Source organism: Branchiostoma lanceolatum, chromosome 13, assembly GCF_035083965.1.
Source record: "Branchiostoma lanceolatum isolate klBraLanc5 chromosome 13, klBraLanc5.hap2, whole genome shotgun sequence".
Classification (NCBI taxonomy): Eukaryota; Metazoa; Chordata; class Leptocardii; order Amphioxiformes; family Branchiostomatidae; genus Branchiostoma; species Branchiostoma lanceolatum.
In genome coordinates, this window is record NC_089734.1 from 18,907,484 (window position 1) to 18,920,880 (window position 13,397).

The window sequence follows — 13,397 nt, forward strand, 5'->3', positions numbered from 1 at the left end:
CATGGTGGAAAAACACATGGTAGATCCACGGAGCTGTCAAATTTGAGCCACCTAAACGCTGGCCCTCCCCACTGGGACACGGAGCGTGACAGCCCCAACTAGGATAGTGGGGCCCTGTAACATTGATATAGACAGTTCTCAGTTCATATGTCTTGAAGCGCCATTGTGAAAAGCACTGCCTACATGGTAACGTTAACCCAAACATGTGGGCAGTGTCCTCGTATATAGGCGTCCTCGTATGTAGGTCGTCATCTAAAAAATAGCAAATTGAAAGGGAATTTCAACTTTTTCTCATTAAACATGTAAAGAAGGACCTAGTTTGCATCTCATTATGTTAATCATCACTAATCGTTTCTACCTGCCCAAAACAATTAAGATCCACCAAACCCTGCTTGAGTTATCCTCCTCCAGAATTTAGATTTAAAAATGCCCCCTGTAGTACCGTAGGACCCCCCCCCCAGAAGACACATATTCGAACTTGACCTTCGTTTCCCTAACCTCCAACAACCTAATGAATTTCATCACGATCCATTTAATTTCTCTCAAGTTATGCCACCAACAAACAAACCGACAAACACAAAAGGTCCACTGCAGCATCAAAGGAACCCTCCAGAAGACCCATCTTCGAACTTGGCCTTCGTCTTCCCAACAGAAACTTACCTACTAAAAATCACCAACATCCGTCCATGGCATCAAGAGTTATATCGCCAACACCATCACTCCACAAATCCCGACCAAAAATATACCCTTCTGCCTACGGCGAAGGCAATAATGTAAATGTGGAAACCAGTGTAATAGAGATGAGCTACCTGTTAATTGGTTTGAATACTTGTTTGACATTTGGTAGTCATTTTAGATAGAATTTTGCCACAGGCATAGCTGTTTCGAACTTCTATTTCACTTAACTACCGTAGTGCTTCTGATTCAATCGTGCACGTGCTTTTTCAAATTGTATGTTTAATTGCGCGTTATGTACATAATTACATTGATAGCTTTTATATATATATAATGAACTTATTGTTCACTATAGAATAAAGTACAAGTTAAATTTCCATTTAGGTCAACACCTTTGGTCACGTCAACCTGGTACTGTCAACTCGACTGTTTGTCTCAGTGTTACGGTGATTAAGACATTTTTTTTACTCGTCATGGCGATTAAGACACTTCCTTAGCCGTGTCATTGGTCATGCGCCTTGAGATTTACGCCAAATACATGTATTGACAAACATTTCCTTCAGTTTACCTCCTCAGTGTTAAGATAAAGGCGATTAGATATAGCTACGTATACATCAAACTACGTGTATACCTGGGTATACCTATCACCTAATCCGTGACATACACAGTGCCGCGTTTCATTCAGACCACATGCATGAACTTCACTTCGTGACGATTTTATTCAGCACTGTAGATAAAAATGAACATGGCTCACTTCTGCAAAATGAGGCAATTAATCCGTCCGAAGTTACGGGACCCGCCGTTTTGTAGCAATCACATGATACAAAATGTAATGTCATCAATGCAGTTATATAAAGCATGACAATACTTTATGTAACGTTGCATGTATAGCTATACCTCTTTTTTAATGTTTGATTTATGGGGACAAGGAAATACTAGTATGCTAGCCTGATTGAATCGCCATAAAAGCCCTGAACTACTACACCTGTAGTATACATCATCTTCATTTTTTTTATCATAAACTTGAATAAATTGCTTTTAATTTCCAGACAGGTGTCGTTGATCAAGTTGTACGTTGTACATGTAGTCATCGTGAATCTACTGCAATGGCATAGGATACAGTGTTATGATATTTATATATCTTTGATGACAAATTTGCACCAATGTTGAGAAAATTTGAGGCCCTTTGTATCATTTCACAATTTAAGTCTACACGAGGGGCAAAAGTTTGACAGGCACTTGCTACTGCTATTTTGGACAGCCCCTGTGCAGACGACGTCCTGGTGTATCCAAGGAACAAGTTGTTAATCACTAGCGACCCATAAGACAGTATAAACTATGTATAGAGAGACGGATAGATAAAGATTTTATAGACCTATATATATACATACACACACACACACACACACACACACACACACACACACACACACACACACACACATATATATATACGTATATATATAGACCTTCAAAGATTGTAGTCATCTAGTATATTCACGATTTTGATATAGAAGTGGCAAACACACTGTCACATACCTCTAACTGAGGTTAAAAACTAGGTCATCCAAACAAACAAGTTTGACCTAGTTTTACCGTGCGGCCGGGGACGAGGATGTTTTTAGCTGACTTCAGAAATTTGAGGTTTCTGATCTAAATATTTATATTTGCAAATATAGATTTTCCTCATTAGCTGTGCAAATTGAGTCCCAATTAGCATAATTTGCACTTCATTATGTATATCTCTATCTAATCTACCTGCATACTAAGTATCATAAGTATCATACTGACAGTCCTATAATTTTCCAATTAGATGAGATGTGGTGCTGTGCATTAATTATGCAAATAAGGAATTTATTTGCATAATTGGTATCTGTTGATGCTCCACTTTCCATAAACTACATATGTTACATGTATTTGAGTCTGATAATGAAAAACACTGCAAATATAGATTTTCCTCATTAGTTATGCAAATTAAGTCCTAATTAACATAATTTGCACTTCATTATGTACATCTCTGTCTAAGCAACCTGTATACCAAATATCATGGAAATCCATCGTTCCTTTGCTGAGTTATTCTCCTTAGACGATTTTCAAGATAACGCCCCTGCAGTTCCAGAGCAAGCTGCTAGGGGGCCCAAACCCACACCACGTCTTCATTACACCACAAGCTATCTGCCACCAAAAAATCAAGACCATAGCACGTCCAGGTCAAGGAAAAAAAATCATACCTTGATGCAGAAAGTTGGCGAGAATACTTAAAAACTAAATCTACACGTTGTTCACCTGTAAAAGAGACGTGAAGAAATTTACTACGGTTCTCAAAGGGATCTTCTAATGAAAGTTCCACCCCCTCTCCAGTTTTCCTTCTTATAGTCGGCCTCACGTTACTAACCAACTTCAGCATCCTCCAAGCAGAGGTTTCGATAGTTGTGGCTGGGATCTTTAACGTGCGGGGAGGTCAGCGTTAAAAACATCCCGGCCCGACTACTCTCCTCCCGATCGAAACCTCTGCCTGGAGAATACTTCAGCCGACTTTGTTGATCACCAAAAGGTCGCCAAATTTCAACATTGACAAAGAGGCTCTGAGTAGAACATTGTAGTTTTCGCCTGAAAATCTACCCTATCTCCATGGACTTGGCTTAGTGACCTGCGAACGTCGGCCGATCTCTAAACACTGCACAGTGATCGAGAGCGGGACACCAGCACTGTATTAGACGTATTCGGGACGAAAATTACAAATGTCCTTTCGAGTTCGCAGACTCATCGGGCGAGCGATTTTCCCTGCTATGTGATGTCGACTTAACCTACTGTTCTCATTTTTCTTTCAAAACTTCTCTTTGAAAACGTGTCCTTGTGAATGTCTGTAAAATCACAGGCAAGTCTTGACGTGAATAGTTAGTGAAGGTCTGTATGGGGAGGATAAGGAAATTGTGTGAAGTCACAGAGAAAAGAACGACTAGGCCGACCCCGTAACGTTAACGCTGCACATACACCATGGGTTCTTACGTTCAAGGACCCCGTCTACTGTTGTCTGCCTGGTCAGCATAGATAACAGTACAGCCAGACAAATCGAAATGTTCATACCGTGCACCGACAAGTGCAGAGACTGGAACGGCTGTTTGGGGAATGTTGTGGAGTCATATGTTGGCAAAAGGAATAAAACGTTACACATTGCTGTTGCCAGAGATACAACAATGCACGCCGTTGTCAAATCGTACGTCATATGCTGTGCATTCTTGGCATGGGATATATATCTCCATGAAAATGGAGATATTGTTTTTGGCGTGTCTGTGTGTTTGTCTGTCTGTCTGTCTGTCTGCGTGTGTGTGTTTCCGGACTATTGTAGTCAGCATAACTCAAGAACCTCTGGATGGATTACGATGATATTTGGTATGTGGGTGGGTGTTGTGGAGCCGAAATTCATGGTCGATTTTGGGCCCCCTGGTATGTGACCTTGGTACTGCAGCAGAACTTCATATTTTTGTATATTTTGAACTGGACGTGCTATGGTCTTGATTTTTGGGTGGCAGATAGCTTGTGATGTAATAAAGAAGTGGTGTAGGGTTGGGCCCCCTAGCAGCTTGCTCTAGAACTGCAGGGGCGTTATTGTGAAAATCTTCTAAAGAGAATTAATGAACAAAGGAACAACGGATTTCCATGATATTTAGTATGCAGGTAGCTTAGACAGAGATATACACAAGTAAGTGCAAATTATGCTAATTGGGACTCAATTTGCACAGCTATTGAGGAAAATCTATATTTGCAGTGTTTTCCATTATAAGACTCAAATACATGTAACATATGTAGTTTATTGAAAGTGGAGCATCAACAGATACCAATTATGCAAATAAATTCCTGATTTGCATAATTAATGCAAAAACACCGAAATTTATTAAACTGGAAAATTATAGGACTGTCAATATTGCAATATGTTTTAGTAAGATAAAGGTGTTTATGATTAAGCATATATTATGTAAATGTGTAAGTCAGTTGCATAAATAGAATTGTTCATGGAGATATGAGGTCGCGGAACTCTTGTTAATAGAGGTTTTGAGAGAACGCAGCGCGCGTAAAACTACATTTGTACGGTCACATTAAACTCACGTCGTACCTGCGATGTGGGTTTCTTCCGTCATGACAGCGCCGTACGTCGTACGTTTGGGTCACATAAAACGTAGGTACATCGTACGATGGGTTTTTTGAGTGTACCTAGGTCAATCGCAGACAATTTCGTGACAATACAACAACACTTCTACAGCTCTCCAAATGCCATCGGCTTGCTGTCTTACGCCCATTGTACGAGACAAACACGACCGCCGTACAGAATGTTGACTGATACTACAATTATACACCCGACGTCGTATCTCACACTATAGTGTTGGCCCCTACACATTTCCCCATTATAGATGACAATGACTGGTGCACAAAAACAGCTTCTTTGCATCCCTAGGCTACAGGCGGAAGTGACAGATCGCCCATGGCGGCGCCCCGTCGCGACGTGATTGACGTTGTCTGCGCCAGATAAAAACATGACGTACATACACCACGCGCTAGTCTATTGTCATTATCTCCATGAAAAATGGAGATATAGTTTTGGGTGTGTCTGTGTGTCTGTCTGTCTGTCTGTCTGTCTGTCTGTCTGTTTGTTTGTTTGTTTGTGTTTCCGGACCACTGTAGTCAGCATAACTCAAGAACCTCTTGATGGATTACGATCATATTCGGTATGTGGACAGGTGTCAAATTCAAGGTCAATTTTGGGCCCCCTGGTATGTGACCTTGATACTGCAGCAAAAATTCCATTTTTGTATCTCTTGACCTGGACGTGCTATGGTCTTGATTTTTTGGTGGCAGATAGCTTGTGGTGTAATGAAGACGTGGTGTGGGTTTGGGCCCCCTAGCAGCTTGCTCTGGAACTGCAGGGGCGTTATCTTGAAAATCGTCTAAGGAGAATAACTCAGCAAAGGAACGATGGATTTCCATGATATTTAGTATACAGGTTGCTTAGACAGAGATGTACATAATGAAGTGCAAATTATGTTAATTAGGACTTAATTTGCATAACTAATGAGGAAAATCTATATTTGCAGTGTTTTTCATTATCAGACTCAAATACATGTAACATATGTAGTTTATGGAAAGTGGAGCATCAACAGATACCAATTATGCAAATAAATTCCTTATTTGCATAATTAATGCACAGCACCACATCTCATCTAATTGGAAAATTATAGGACTGTCAGTATGATACTTATGATACTTAGTATGCAGGTAGATTAGATAGAGATATACATAATGAAGTGCAAATTATGCTAATTGGGACTCAATTTGCACAGCTAATGAGGAAAATCTATATTTGCAAATATAAATATTTAGATCAGAAACCTCAAATTTCTGAAGTCAGCTAAAAACATCCTCGTCCCCGGCCGCACGGTAAAACTAGGTCAAACTTGTTTGTTTGGATGACCTAGTTTTTAACCTCAGTTAGAGGTATGTGACAGTGTGTTTGCCACTTCTATATCAAAATCGTGAATATACTAGATGACTACAATCTTTGAAGGTCTATATATATACGTATATATATGTGTGTGTGTGTGTGTGTGCGTGTGTGTGTGTGTGTGTGTGTGTGTGTATGTATATATATAGGTCTATAAAATCTTTATCTATCCGTCTCTCTATACATAGTTTATACTGTCTTATGGGTCGCTAGTGATTAACAACTTGTTCCTTGGATACACCAGGACGTCGTCTGCACAGGGGCTGTCCAAAATAGCAGTAGCAAGTGCCTGTCAAACTTTTGCCCCTCGTGTAGACTTAAATTGTGAAATGATACAAAGGGCCTCAAATTTTCTCAACATTGGTGCAAATTTGTCATCAAAGATATATAAATATCATAACACTGTATCCTATGCCATTGCAGTAGATTCACGATGACTACATGTACAACGTACAACTTGATCAACGACACCTGTCTGGAAATTAAAAGCAATTTATTCAAGTTTATGATAAAAAAAATGAAGATGATGTATACTACAGGTGTAGTAGTTCAGGGCTTTTATGGCGATTCAATCAGGCTAGCATACTAGTATTTCCTTGTCCCCATAAATCAAACATTAAAAAAGAGGTATAGCTATACATGTAACGTTACATAAAGTATTGTCATGCTTTATATAACTGCATTGATGACATTACATTTTGTATCATGTGATTGCTACAAAACGGCGGGTCCCGTAACTTCGGACGGATTAATTGCCTCATTTTGCAGAAGTGAGCCATGTTCATTTTTATCTACAGTGCTGAATAAAATCGTCACGAAGTGAAGTTCATGCATGTGGTCTGAATGAAACGCGGCACTGTGTATGTCACGGATTAGGTGATAGGTATACCCAGGTATACACGTAGTTTGATGTATACGTAGCTATATCTAATCGCCTTTATCTTAACACTGAGGAGGTAAACTGAAGGAAATGTTTGTCAATACATGTATTTGGCGTAAATCTCAAGGCGCATGACCAATGACACGGCTAAGGAAGTGTCTTAATCGCCATGACGAGTAAAAAAAATGTCTTAATCACCGTAACACTGAGACAAACAGTCGAGTTGACAGTACCAGGTTGACGTGACCAAAGGTATTGACCTAAATGGAAATTTAACTTGTACTTTATTCTATAGTGTACAATAAGTTCATTATAAAAGCTATCAATGTAATTATGTACATAACGCGCAATCAAACATACAATTTGAAAAAGCACGTGCACGATTGAATCAGAAGCACTACGGTAGTTAAGTGAAATAGAAGTTCGTAACAGCTTTGCCTGTGGCAAAATTCTATCTAAAATGACTACCAAATGTCAAACAAGTATTCAAACCCATTAACAGGTAGCTCATCTCTATTACACTGGTTTCCACATTTACATTATTGCCTTCACCGTAGGCAGAAGGGTATATTTTTGGTCGGGATTTGTGGAGTGATGGTGTTGGCGATATAACTCTTGATGCCATGGACGGATGTTGGTGATTTTTAGTAGGTAAGTTTCTGTTGGGAAGACGAAGGCCAAGTTCGAAGATGGGTCTTCTGGGGGGTTCCTTTGATGCTGCAGTGGACCTTTTGTGTTTGTCGGTTTGTTTGTTGGTGGCATAACTCGAGAGAAATTAAATGGATCGTGATGAAATTCATTAGGTTGTTGGGGGTTGGGGAAACGAAGGTCAAGTTCGAATATGGGTCTTCTTGGGGGGAGGGGGGGTTCCTACGGTACTACAGGGGGCATTTTTAAATCTAAATTCTGGAGGAGGATAACTCAAGCAGGGTTTGGTGGATCTTAATTGTTTTGGGCAGGTAGAAACGATTAGTGATGATTAACATAATGAGATGCAAATTAGGTCCTTCTTTACATGTTTAATGAGAAAAAATTGAAATTCCCTTTCAATTTGCTATTTTTTAGATGACGACCTACATTCGAGGACGCCTATATACGAGGATACTGTCCACATGTTTGGGTTAACGTTACCATGTAGGCAGTGCTTTTCACAATGGCGCTTCAAGACATATGAACTGAGAACTGTCTATATCAATGTTACAGGGCCCGACTGTCCTGTCGTGACGTATATTCTTATTCGCTATACGGTCGATCATCATGCGTTGTATCTGCGCTGCAAGTGCGCGATGTGGTCGCTGCGCAGAGATCGTGCGGCAAGAGAAGCGTATTACGGCGATTGGAGCGCAATCACAAAGCGCGCTCGTACCTTTCTCGACCGATGTCGGACGTGTGAACTGCGTTCTTATTACGTCTGAGCTGCGTCCCAGCGTTCGCACGAAAGTTTTCGGTAGTTTCAAAAATATCAGGCGTACTGGGCCGTGCCTTGCGTGTGCCTGCGTGCCTAAAAATATCACAAAACGATTGAGAAACGCATTAGGTGTGTATTGGGCGCACGCCGGCGTATGACAAAATGTTAACACGCAACTCACACGCTCATGTTATACGCACAAGTGTGACAGGGCCTTACCTGTGATGAATATTACAACTCTGGAGTTATAGACTACATGAGTCTGATGACTTTGTTTGCGGAGTCAAGTCTTGCTTTAGTAGTAACGTTAGATATTAGTCATCTAGCATTAGTCAAGTTATTATTGATCAAGTTGTGCAGTGTGTGTGCGTGTGCGTGTGTGTGTGTGTTTCCGGATATTTGAGAGCAGCATGGATTAATTGTAATGATATTTCGTACGTGGCAAGGTCTTGTATTTTGGAGGATAAAGGTCAAAGTCGAGTGTGTGTCTCCTGGCGGCAATGGTACTGCAGCAAAACTTCCGGTTGTTTTGCCCAGGACATTCTTGGGTCTTGCTTTCTTTGTTGCAGATACTAACTACCTAACGTAACATGACCAGTTTACGTCCAATTTATTCAAAACGTTATTTATCCTAAGACCGCGCGGACAGAACCAAATGTTTAACCCATGGGTAGAAATATGAGCTCTTCTAACAAGAAAATGCATGGTCTGTAAGTTTTTCTCCGCCTGTTTAACGCCATCCGAGCATATATTTATACTGGGGTATATGGTGTAGAATTGTGCTAGGCTTACCCTTTATCGTCCACCTCAGAATTTTCCCTTCTAGCGCTATGCTTGAAGAACATAGACCGGAAAAAAATACACAGTAACTGTCGAAAGTAGTCTACAGACAAATGACAGTAAAGTCACTATGTTTGTCCGTCCGCTTGCCCGACGCGATGGAAGAAAACAATTTTTGTATTGTGAATTTCCCCGAAATCGGCAGCACGTGGCGTTCACGTGATAAACGCATGGCCATGATGTTATGTCGTACAAAATGTATCATCTGAGCGGAGATCGCTAGGTTGTATCAAACCTTCCTAAAACTGGCAAGAGTTTCAAACCTCGAATCACCATGGATAGTCTGCATATCAAAGAAAGGTTTAACGTCAGCTACTTTTAAAAGATACTAGCTATCGTGTAACTTAGAAAAACATGATGGAATACGCAGTGTCGAATTACATATGAAATGCGTCATGCATGACGCTTCCGTGCAACTTGTTGTTACTGGTTCAGGAGCTTATTCTGTTATGTCGCTGGACGTAAACCCTTTTAAATGTTTTGTATAATAGATAGAGATGGCTGAGGATCATACTTATGACGTTCTTTGTTTCTCATGAGAACAGGCTTTGGAATAATACACCGCGACAAGTGGACATGACCCAATCTGGACTTAAACTACTCCCGCACGTAAATAGGTCATGTTACGTTACCTAGTCCCTAGTTGCAGATAGCATGTCAGCAAAAAGTGGTTTGGGCCCCTAGCAGTTTTTCTTGAAACTGCACGCATGTTTTTGGTAAAAACTTTTAAAGAAAAAGAAAGGACGGACTTCCATGATTTGGGGCATACAGAAAGCCTAGATAGATATGTAAAGTTGCAAGTTTTGCAAATTAGGTGATAACTTGCACAATGAATGAGAACATTCTATAATTCCTGTGTTTTCCATGATAGGCACCCAAAAAACTTTATGTGGCTTCAAACTCGAATAAAAAAACTCCAATTTTTAGTCATTTCTACACATAGTAAGTTTCAATAACAGTACGTGGCGTTAAATGTCAATTTCATAAAGATTACAGGAACTAGAATATATACTGTTGTCAAACCACATATTACAAGTAACATCATTAAACATTTGTAATTTATGGCAAGGGAACATGAACACACACCAAACATGCAATATAGGAACTCAATTGTCAAAATTAATAGAAAATATCCATAATTCCTAAGTGGTAAATGATGGAATTTTCATACCTGTGACATGCGCAAGTTTTTCTTATGCGTTTTGAACAGTCTATCATAAACAAGCCCATTTCAACCATTATACTTAACATCACTGAGGGACGGGAAGAAGTCGAACTTGTATTAGAGTGGTTTTAGAACCAATATTTTAGATTGTCGTTAGAGGTTCTGTCACTATGTTTTCTATATTGATACTTGCGCATTTGTATGCCCGTGGTTAGCCCGTTGGGCATGACTTTATAATAGTCATACACACAGGAATCCGGCGGACTGGACAATGTTGACTGATATATGAGCTCGACTGTACGTGACACGTGTTTTCCCAAACTCTGTGACATGGCCTATCAACGCAGCATTAAATATTTAAACTTTGATATGATCACTTTCTTTGTTCACAAACTTCAGTCCCACCCATCCAATGTTATCAAATCTAAAAATGAACTAGACAGGCATCATTTGCGAGCAAATACAACATATTTCAGCCATCTTCTTCCCCATCCAAAAAATATGTTCCCCAATTGAATTTTTCAAAACCCATCCCTGCTGTGCGTCGGTTGCAGTATGATGATCTCCGCTGGGGACCATATAAAAGTGGATTTTACTAGAGAACGAGCAGCAAACTTTAGCTCGTCTTCACATATTTTGTAGATTGTACCCTGAAGTCAAACATATTCGATTCTTGCAATATCATTGTGCACCCTGTTATTAATATTGAGTCATCGAGCCTTGTCACTTTGGGGTGCTTAACCATGCACAGTAAATCCCCATATATCGAGATATTGGCTGAAAAAGCGGAGGCCAAAGTCCAAACAGCGGCAAAGTGACTCGCTCGTGCAGATGCCATTGCCTCTTTTAATGGTATCTCTGAAAGAATCCAATAAAGTACAAAAGATGACGTCGATTCATTCCTTCTTTATTTCAAACGCATGCTTAATCGGAAACGGCGATTTGTATGATTTTTTTTCAATGTGGTCACCGTAGATGCACACATTTTGCCGACCATTCCCGGCAGCAGCCGACGGCCACTCCCCAGAAAAGCCGATGGTGATCCCCGAATATTGCCGACCTAGGCCGGGTAGCGACTGCATCCGGAGACCAGGTAGTTCATCATGCGGTTGACGTAGAGATGACAGTTGTTGGAGATGAGGTCGTAACTGCCGTAGCGAGTCTTGTAGCCGCGGCTGAAGTCCGTGGCCTGCTGCAGGGTACAGGAGGAGGAACCGGCGGCGCTGCCGGACCAGCTCACCGAGCAGTCGGACGGCTCACGGACACCCTCCCAGGCAACCTGGGGGGAAATAATAACTAGTCAACCAGCAGAGCCTTTTTCAAATGAAACTTAGCCTTTTGAGACAAATCTAACGGTAAACCAGCGCAGTCTCTACATACCATACTCTTCTAAAATGAGCAACCAAACAATTATGGAAAAGGCGATGAGATATGGCAGACTTCATCCCGTTCCCCATAATGCTTTGCAACTCTTCCAGTACTACAGACAACTATTATCATACATGGCTAGCACCTGAGGCGTCACCAAACATTACAGTGCCAAGGACGTATATGGTCACGCTGCTCTGTGTATATCAGAAATCGCAAAAACAAACAGATAAAGACACAAATACCCCGTCTACACGCGGTTTTGAGTCCGCTTGGAGTCGAGCCAGGACTGTGCACAGAGAACACTCAGGCATCCGACGGTTTTCTGGTCGGAAAACTCCACTTCGGAGAAGCCCAAAGCTCCTCACGCACAGCCCCGAGTCGACTCCGAAAACTTGTGTGTAAATCGGGCCATTGAGACTTCTTGACGACGGCTCATATGCCTATGTAGGCCAATTTATATACAACTCTATGCAAAAACGAGACACTGTTTTACATTCCTGACACAGAATACTATCATCGTCATCATTACATTGTATACTGTTTTAGCCATTAGAATGCACATTATTAGATCGATTGTTATTCATGTTATAGATTTGTTCTTTGAAATTGTTAAATATTAGAAAAAGTCGATTGTTATGTATGTACAAATTGCCATACATTGTACCCGTCAATATTGTCGCGCAATAAAGTTCTTCTTCTACGTGTAAAGATGTGTTAATTGCATTCCGTTGTTGACCAACATGATTGTTACAAAGTTGATATTACAACTAGATGGTATATACATTGTAGACAGGCTGTATTTTGAAGTAGTAACTGAATTGCGAGGATGGTCAAAAAAATGGATTCACATTTGGGAATAAAAAACACAGACTTGGTTTACCTTGTCTGCAAAGTCGTTGGCGCCGACGCCCCACTCGAAGACCATGTTACGGAAGATGATGACGCGGTGCATCGGCAGGAGGGTCGCCACCTCGTCCACGGACCGCCGCAGACTCAGCGGGGTGGTGCCGTGGTAGAATGGAGCGCTGACGGCTGGGTAGGACGGCACAAGGTGTGAAGTAAGGAGTCCGTCGAGGTTAGACGATTGTGAGCGTTTAAACACTCGACCACAGCGGTCTCTTTGAGTGAACGATCATGCACACACACCCACACCCCCCCCCCCCACACACACACAGAAGCACGCAAACTCGAGCACACACACGAGAGAGAGAGAGAGAGAGAGAGAGAGAGAGAGAGAGAGAGAGAGAGAGAGGAGAGAGAGAGAGAGAGAGAGAGAGAGAGAGAGAGGGGGGGGGGCACAAGCACCATGAAAAAGTCATACCATTTGGGCTGGATTGCGGGTGATCGTAGCAGGTGGTGTCTTCGTTGATGCCGGTGGGGTTGGACCCCGATGCGCGGGCCTCAGCGAGCTGCATGTCCAGCGGGACATCCTTCACCGGGACCGCCTGGACAGCCGCCAAGAGCGCGAGGGTCAGCAACAGGTACATGATTCGGACAGGACTCGGGACTGGAAGGTCTAGAAACGGTGAATGTCTGGAAACCGCAACACTTTATGCCCCAA

General features: G+C 41.5%; 1 protein-coding gene across 1 annotated transcript; it reads right to left on the minus strand.

Moving 5' to 3' along the window:
- Window positions 1–11,356: 11,356 nt before the first annotated feature.
- Window positions 11,357–13,397, minus strand: LOC136447810 (uncharacterized). Its single transcript, XM_066446877.1, has 3 exons — window positions 13,158–13,397; window positions 12,717–12,868; window positions 11,357–11,744 (listed from the first exon to the last, which is right to left on the minus strand). Exons 1-3 carry the CDS (start codon window positions 13,321–13,323, stop codon window positions 11,526–11,528), a joined length of 537 nt encoding a protein of 178 aa, XP_066302974.1. The 5' UTR covers window positions 13,324–13,397; the 3' UTR covers window positions 11,357–11,525.

What these genes read in the sequence shown, in the direction of transcription:
- LOC136447810 (XM_066446877.1), bottom strand. Translation starts at nt 13,323, where the DNA reads ATGTACCTGTTGCTGACCCTCGCGCTCTTGGCGGCTGTCCAGGCGGTC. An exon ending in CCCGCAATCCAGCCCAAATG is followed by an intron (nt 12,869 to 13,157) that starts GTATGACTTTTT and finishes CGTCCTACCCAG; the next exon opens with CCGTCAGCGCTCCATTCTAC. An exon ending in CCAACGACTTTGCAGACAAG is followed by an intron (nt 11,745 to 12,716) that starts GTAAACCAAGTC and finishes ATTTCCCCCCAG; the next exon opens with GTTGCCTGGGAGGGTGTCCG.